The sequence below is a fragment of the Parasteatoda tepidariorum genome, chromosome 7, assembly GCF_982258835.1.
Source record: "Parasteatoda tepidariorum strain Cologne lab strain chromosome 7, Ptep-v5.0, whole genome shotgun sequence".
NCBI classification, from domain to species: domain Eukaryota; kingdom Metazoa; phylum Arthropoda; class Arachnida; order Araneae; family Theridiidae; genus Parasteatoda; species Parasteatoda tepidariorum.
In genome coordinates this window covers 46239410-46248275 of record NC_141761.1, presented here as the reverse complement: position 1 = coordinate 46248275, position 8866 = coordinate 46239410, and the positions used below count along the sequence as shown (strand labels likewise).

At 30.7% G+C, this 8866-nt stretch overlaps 1 protein-coding gene across 1 annotated transcript in view; it reads right to left on the bottom strand.

Moving 5' to 3' along the window:
* Positions 1-3025: 3025 nt before the first annotated feature.
* The window catches only part of LOC147807116 (angiotensin-converting enzyme-like), a 44953-nt gene continuing 39112 nt past the window's right edge, over positions 3026-8866 (bottom strand). The window contains exons 13-15 of the mRNA XM_087167792.1: positions 7821-7919; positions 3993-4115; positions 3026-3362 (exon numbers count right to left, since the gene is read on the bottom strand). Coding sequence (XP_087023918.1) covers positions 3170-3362; positions 3993-4115; positions 7821-7919 — 415 coding nt within the window. The 3' untranslated portion in view covers positions 3026-3169. The remainder of the gene's footprint in view (positions 3363-3992; positions 4116-7820; positions 7920-8866) is intronic.

Genomic DNA, 8866 nt, shown 5'->3' with positions numbered 1-8866 from the left:
AATTGTAATTTTTTTTAAAAATTATTTTTTACAGCAGTCTTCTCTATCTGTTATACGCTATTTAAAATGGAGGTAGCTGATTCGAATTAAAACATAATCATGAGTGTGTAGTAGTAAATAAATAAATATGGTTTCGATACGTATACAGGTTCGTGTGCTGAACACGAAGAATGGCTTGACTCTCGTCAAATCACAGAACAGATAGCACAAAAATGAGATTAATAGCAAAAAAATATTGAGCCCACTACCTTTATGCATCAGAGAGTTTGATAGAAGGAAACCTATTGGCAATGTCGTCTCCAATAATATATGGTTGTTTTACTTGAATCTCGCCGTACAGTATTGCTGTTCTGCTAATCGCTTTGAAGCATATAGTGGGTAAAAATTCTATTTGAACATTGAATGTATATTCTGTACATTGTTACTGCTTTTTGTATGATTGTGCAATATCTTTTTCACATTAAAAATAGTTTTTAAGCCGTTTTTTTACAAAAAGCAAGCATAAGTATGTAAATAAATAAATCTCTCTACTCCCTATAAAAGAGGGATAAGGCAGTCACCATAGTTTGATACATATGAGTTTAGTATCTTTAAAACACTTTAATTAAACATTTGAAATAATAATCTATGTCCCCTTTCTCTTTGCTATAATTGAGAAATTATATTATAATAAGAAACCACCATTTTAAGTAAACTATTAAAGTATAAACATATTATTACTATTCTATTTCCTAAGAGGCATAGACGTTAAAAAATAAACATTAAAATGAGTGAAAGTTCAAAGGATCATTTTGATAGTTTTATCGTGATACTTTAGAGCAGAGGTCGCCAAAGTGGTCTATATAGATCCCCAGGGGTCTATTTAACAAAAGCGGGGGTCGATCTGAGCCAGGGGGTCGAATGAGGGTCGATCCGAATCGGAAGGGTCGATTGGGGGTCGAAGAAAAAACAGTTCTTAATACACAAATCCCACATACCTAATTAAGTATGTAAAATTTGTGATTTATAATTGACTTAATGTCAGCTTCTTCAGAAAACATAAATTAATAAACGTATATTTATTTGGGTGAAACAAGTATTTACGTACCAGCGCGCAGTGGCACGTACTCTGCACTTCTGGTTTATAAGTCATATGCATATGTGCGCTTGTCTAAATGTCACGTGTGACGAGCATTGACGTTACAAACGCAAATATCATACCCAGTTTCAGCTATCCTTGCAAACTGTGAACAGTGTTGAATATTTGCAGTGTCATTATTAAAACTTTTATAGTTTTGGATAATTAGTTATTGATTCGATAAAACCATTCGTTTAGTTTAGATATCAGTTTTAATTATCAATGCAGGTAAAAAAAGAAGGTAAGCATTAATAAGATGGCAGCAATGTACAGCCCGCCACAAAACTATGGCACTCTTTGTATTTTTTTACGAAAATTACAAAATTGACCAATTTCAACGAAAATAAAAATTGACCAATTTTGACGAAAATTAAAATTGACCAATTTTGAACCCAATGTAGCGAACCTTGCAAAAAAACACCATGCGCACCCATCTCATTGATTAATAAGCAATAAATCTTTAGTTACTTTACTTATTATTTCTACTTATTCAAAATTACTTATTATTTAATAAATATTAAGGTATTTAAATTTCAACATTAATATATTTTTCATAAAACTATAGTTACACAATGTACTATTACTTTAATAAATGTTTAAAATCATAAAATAAATGTACAAACACGTATCTAATAGAGTTTTATTTTAATTAACAGAAAATTACTTTTATGGGGGTCGATGGAGATTTCGAAAAATTATGTAAGGGTCGATGATCAAAAAAGTTTGGCGACCCCTGCTTTAGAGTATGGCATAAAAACCATTTAATTGGCTAAAATTACATTTCAATTGCAATAAGTCTTTATATTCCTTAGACAATTTTATGTGTTTCTTATAATCTTCAGGGCCAGGATTGCCTGGTTGGTAGGGCACTGGGACCATGTCCAATAGGTCGTGAGTTCGATTCCCGCAGACCGAAAACTCTCGGTGTAGTGAATGGTGATTGATGCACGTTAAATCTATCGGGGTCAAAAAGTCCTCCAAGTTTCCATAACAAATCAATACGTCTGGGGGTACTGATCCAGGAGTTCCCTTGTCTTCTGGATTGGGTTCAAAATTACAAGGCTACAGATTTGAACATTGGTTGTCGTAAACCCACAATTGGGTCAGTTGTTTAACAATGGTTATAAAATAAAATATTTATCTTCAGATGCATTGAAGTTGATAAAATGTTTGAATTCACAAATTCAATGGATGCCGATTTTGTTTTGTTTTGATCTAGTTTTTCCGAGAAAAGGTCGGACTGTGCCATTTATAAAGTGCTGGATTAGTTTAATAGTTTTGACACAATTAAATGAAGTTAGTAGGTACATAAATGAAGGTTTGATTATGCATGTTTGATTAGTAAAAAGATTTCTTAAGCAACTTTGTTGTAGTGCTTGACGAAGAGATTGGTTTCTTAAACAATCTTAGAAACTAGAACATTTTTTAAATCATTGGACATTCAATCCATACATAAAACAACACGAAACAGAATATTTCAAATTATTTTATTTAATCGTCAATAGCTTTAATAACAAATGATTTCAGAAATAAAATATTTCGTAATTACAAAAATTAATAACATATATGCAAATGTTAGATAAAAAATTATCCTTTTTTTTACACAAAAACGGCGGGACACAGAAAGATCTAATTAAGAAAAACATATAAATGTAGACAATATTATTTAAAGTCCTGACTTTTACTGAGCCATACCATCAACCGGAAATCACGGTGTTTTATAGATATCTGTTGGGTCACAAAATCCTCCACGATCCCTCAATAAATCATACTTTGGGGGTATTGAATTGGTGATTTATCATTCTCTGGTTCAGGTCAAAATTACGGTCTGTGGATGTATTAATGCCCTATAAACGAGTTTTGACGTATACGTGTGGCCAAAGTCGAATTCTTGGCCATAGATGGCGCCACTGGAGAATAAGAAGAAGCGCACCCTCTCGATATATTATATAATGGTATACTGGTATATGACAACAACAACAACAAATCTATAATGTAATTTAGATACCTAAAATTTAGACACATAAAATTGAGTTTCATTTTTAATCTTTACTATGGACACTTCATAGGATCGCCACTAGTGTTCCACCCTACAAATTCACCCCTATTTTGCTTTTTTAACCAGGCATATAGAGGTTGAAAATATTCCAGAATTGAGGCAGAATCCATTTTATCAGTTTTTCCTTTTGTAATCAGTTTCATGGCTTCTGTCCATGGCACTGAGCTACCCAATTTGAGCATGTCACTGAAAAAAAAATAATATCTTACTTTTTAAAAAAAAAGTTCTTAAGTATGTTTAGTTTTAACGAAATAACAGTTCAGAAAACAAAATTTTATTTAATGTCAAGAACAGACAATCGAATGGTTAAAAATCTATTCTGCGGTTTCGATTTAAAATTAACTTTAAATTTTTAATGCTTGAAAAAATGTGTATTTATTTATTTAACGTCTGCGGTTAGTAGTTAAACGGGAAAAATCGTAAATAATATTATAAAGAATATCCAAACTTATCTTTCTTTTTCGCTTTAAGACTGTAACACTTACTGTGTGAAAGAAATATTAAATATTTTTGGATGCTTTTATTATTATTTACGAGTTTGCTGCGAAAAATTAAGAAATAATAAAAAAAAAAATCAAAAACTGTAGCCTCCTATGAAGTCAGACTTAAAGAGCTTCGTTTTTGTCGAAATGATTCGTTTTTACTTCATTTTTTGGAAGCTTGAACAATAAACAATTCTTAAAAGCGATACATTTATGTTAAAATGCGAAGATAACGCAATTTTTTAAGAGTTTACAAAATAGTGTAGCTTCAAAAGAAATTTAGTTAGTGCTTTAATTAGTTAGTTAGTGTTTTAATTAATGTTGTGATAATTACCTTAGAAGTTTTCCAGCTTTTTTGTTTTTATATATACTGCATTTATGTAGAGGGCCTTTGTGACCGGCTTCCTCACAAAGAGATTGATGAAATTGAAACTGAACTATTATACTTGCAAAATACCTGGAAAAATGTAAAAAGTATTTCATTATTCTTGATGCGACAAAAAAAATGCAAAAAAAAGCAGTAGCAATAACAATAATAACTTTTCTAAATTCTTAATGTCTCATTTTATATAAAGTTATGATAGTTGGTTTACTTCATTTACAAATATTATTATCTCAGATTATAAGACTTTGCATTTATAAAAAAATTTAGATTTCTTCCTATACTTAATTTATGTAATGTTATTTTTGAATTATTGTGTCAATAAAAAATGAAGGAAATTTAAACATGTTTACAGTGTGCAAAATAAAAAAAGTGAAGCAGTTAAATAACTTTCGGTCTAATGATCGGATTTTTACGTTCTAGCAAGAAATTTTTATATTTTGAGAGATAAAACTTGAATATACCAGCTAAACATACAATATTTTGAGTTATGAAATCATATTAAAGCACTAAAATTTCTCCGAAATAAACATATACTTTTTCCAATGGTTTTGTATTTTTCTATGGAGTATGGGTTAGGAAATTGCTAGAAAAATTAATACAAGAAAAATTAATATTCAGGGAACCAAACTTTTAACCGTTCACCTGACTAAACATGTTGAATCATGTTTCCAGATTGCTTCTACCCCTCTATTTTGAAGATCAAGAATCAGAAACAAGTGGTAAGATGGTATACATATTAATAGATAGTATATAATTTAATAATTTAATTACAGTCGAATCTCGTTAAGACAAAGCCGAAGGATAGAAAAAATCTTTTCGTGTTAACCGTTATTTATTAAATTTAAAAAAAAAAATCACTATTGTAAAGATATCAAAGAATTTAAATATCTTACTGATGACAAATGAACTTCTAAATCACCATAAAGATACATATTTTATGCTGATTTTATATTTATCTCTATTTTTAACCGAAAAGATATTATTACGCCCTGCGTACGTACTAGCCTATACTCACACTACGTGTACACCTGACGGTTGCATTTGTACTGTACTATGCTTATTAAAAAAATGTCTAAGGAGAAATTGTTTAAAAAATTTAAAATTTTATTTCTCCTTTTCCCTATTTTTTTAAAAAATCGTTTATAGATTTTTGTTTGAAATTTGTATTCTACATGCTTCTCTTATCTACCTTAATGAAGCAACGCAAACTTCTTCATTCTTTGCAGATCTCATCAGTTTTCTTGCAGACTCTAAATGATTAATTGCACAAGCCGCTTCAATTTATTCTCGATTTTTAATGATTGACAAAAGAGTACTAGCACATAGTCCGTTCTTTGATGCAATTGCTATTTTTTTAAATGTTATCATCAAAATCCCTCACTCCCCCCCAAAAAAGCTTTCTGCTTTATTTCCAAACTAAAATATTTTTATTAACTCAATTTCACACTTAGAGTTTCACTCCACCTAAAAGCAACAAACATTCGCAAAAAATAACTAACATTAAAACAATTTCAACATCAGCTGTGAAAGAATGCAGATCTTTTCTCTTTCCCCAGGGTCAGCATTTAAGTCGGGACTATTCACATCGATATTTAAAGTCTAAGCCTGCTCAAGTGCTCAGTTCTGGATGTCACCAAATGCAGATTCATATGAATTAACGGTGGCCTCTCTAATTTGTTACAAAACCAAATTCATTAATCCCATTTGTCTAGTTCATAAAAAAGTAAAAACCTTCTTACAGCGATGAAGGCTGCCTTAAATGTCACAGTAAGGAATTTTTTTACATTAGGCATAATATTTACTTCATTTTAAGTGCAAGTAGCTTATTTCTGTGTTCGTAAAAAACAAAGCAATTTTTACTGTTTCCTAAGATAACGTAACGAGGAAACTGTTTTATTTCGTCTTCAGTAAAAACTCGTGTTAAGCGTTTTCGTCTTAACGAGGTCCGACTGTAACTTATAAATTCCTTAAAGATTTGTTAGTGCGTGATAAACTGATTTTTAGATCAAAAATTAAGTTTTTCTCACACATTCTATAATGTAACGGTTTTAGGCAATTCAAGTTAATATTTGGTTATGATGGTAAATAACTGTTATAAAACTTTAAAATTCAATTGAAATAAAAAAAATCCTCAATTCATTGCTAAAATATCATTTAAGGAAAATTAAAAAGTTTGATATCATGTTTTTTTTATTATAAATTTTAAAACCTCACTCATGGGGAAAGATTTTTTAACACTCGAGAATTATCACAGGGAATTACTTGAAATTACTACTTGAAATTTTAAATTTGGCAGGTCTCTTGCAGATCTCGGAAACATTTTTAACTCAGTTGTTTCCGCCTGAAATCATACATAAAGTACAGTTCGCCAAAGAAAAATAATTAAATACTAAAATAAAACGGACCACCCTGAATAACTTTTGATTTAATGATCGGATCTTCAAGTTCTATGACTGATTTTTATACATTCGAGGGGTGGCCTAAAATATGCTAATTAATTAGTGCAGATGATATTCTAAGTTACGAAATCAGACACATAAACGCACTTTCTCTGAATAAGCATACCTTTTTACAACGGATTTAGATTTCTGACCCCCAAAATATAGAGGGTAGCCGCAATATGGGAAATATGGTCCCCATAGTTTAGCCAGAAGAGCAATCCAAAGTTAAGTCTCCTTAATGTTAATTTCACTTTTTGCGTATCTTGCCATATCTCGGGAACTTTCTACACTGTTATAAAACTTTTGTACTACTTTGAACTAAACTTTTATACACTATTATAAAAATCGTCTATTCAAAGATAACATAATCCTTGTAAAAAATAAATTTTAGCAAACATTTTTTTATTATTTTATTTAATAAAAGTCGAAAATTTTTTTAATCGTAAGGCATAAATTTTTTTACGTCACCTTCAAATACGTAATTTTACATGGAAAAGTAAAAAATTTGAGGAAACCTGTCGAATAGTTTCTAACAAATCGAATTTTGAAAAGGCGACTTCTTTAAAATTACATTTCTCAGAAACTATTCAGCCGATTTTGTTCAAATTTTGCATTTTGTCAAATAAAATTTTCTACTCTAAAATGATGTATACATTTTTCTACCCTTCAATTAAATTTTTTCGACTATTATTTAAGAAAACAATAAAAAATAATAAATATTTACTAAAATTTATTTTTGTGTATACATATCTTTGGAAAAACGAATTTTATAATTGGGCACAAAAATGTTGCAATTCATTTAAAAGGCTCTCGAGGTATGTGAAAAAGTAAAAATAACTATAAGAGGTTCAAACTTTGGACCGCTCTCCTGAGCAAACGATTGGGACCATATTTCCCAGATTGCGGCTACCCCTACGTTTTGGTTGTCATAAATCCGAATCTGTCGAAAAAAGGCATATTTACTCAGACAGTAAGTTTTTGTGCCAGATTTCGTAACTTAAAATATCGTGTGCTAATCAATCAGCCGTCTATCAATCAGCATATTATGGGTCCCCTTCTCGAACCATTAAGATTGAATCCTAGAGCGAGATGAAGAGACCGATTATTAGAACAAATGTTATTCGTTTCTTTTTATTTTGCACAGTGTACATTCTTATTTGTTCACACGCAATTTTTTTCCGATGAATGTTCCTCTTGTATCTTCCCCTTTTCCCAGTCCTTATTTTAACTCAAAATCCGCAATTAAAATGGTCTTCTATTAAATCTGGTAAGATATTTAATTTGATGGTTGAAGCAAAAAAGTATTTCTCATTTCTGAAATTAATAAAATAAATACTTTGAGTAACTTGTATCAGCTCCTACGTGGTACAATGCACCAGCATCTAAATCATCTTCACTTCGTAAAACCGGAGGGCACAACCCCTGATAATCGAGCCTGAAAGAATATTAAGAGTAAATATTATTATATTACCGTCAAACTTGGATCATAGGAAGTGGAACGGGTTAGAGAAAAAAAACTGAAACAATCATAAATACGAATTCCGTATATTCAACTGGCGTTTTTTGGCGTTGGTTGGACGTTTTTACTAGCTGAATACCCATTCTTCGTACGTTGTGAAGAAAATTAAGCTATCAATAAATCAGAATTGAACAATACTTCGAAATCATCCACAAAATTGAAAGTCATATACTAGCAAAATTAATAAAGCTGAAATAATTCCAATTTTCTTCCACTTTTTTTTTAGCTTGCCGCGGGTTTTACTTTATTAGATTAGACAAAACACATTTTAAGTAGTTTATCCCATCAAAATAAGTTTTAATTGTATTCAGCACTTTTCAGCATGATGCTATTGCTCGAAGCTAACTCACAATACTTGAAATTTGCAACAATGTAAGCGATTTTCTATGGTAATTGATTGTTTCGAAGGCCTGTAAAAAATCTCTTTGCACGGTATATAAAAGCAGTATTGATATCATTTTAATAGGTACCAAATATACTAATTTTGCCTAGATTAGTATATTTGGTAAATACACAAGTGGGCGACCTTTGAGCTAAAATACAAACTAAGGCAAACAACGGTTAAGAGCACAAGAAATATTTATAAATGCAGACAGCTGTTTCGGATGCTCAAAGGGCAACCTTCATCAGTGCAACAGAAAGAAATGAGAGAAAACAGGGTAAATAAATAGAGAAAGGTGACGTCACAAGGGGGGGGGGAGGTTAGAGCAACGGCCAATAGGAGGGAAGGGTGAATGGATGACGACGAATGGGAAGCTATGTGAATGGGAAAAAATAATAATATTAATATTTTTGTGCTCTTAAACGTTGTTTTTAGTTTTCAGTATATTTGATATTGATTAAAATTGCCCCAGTTACCATAC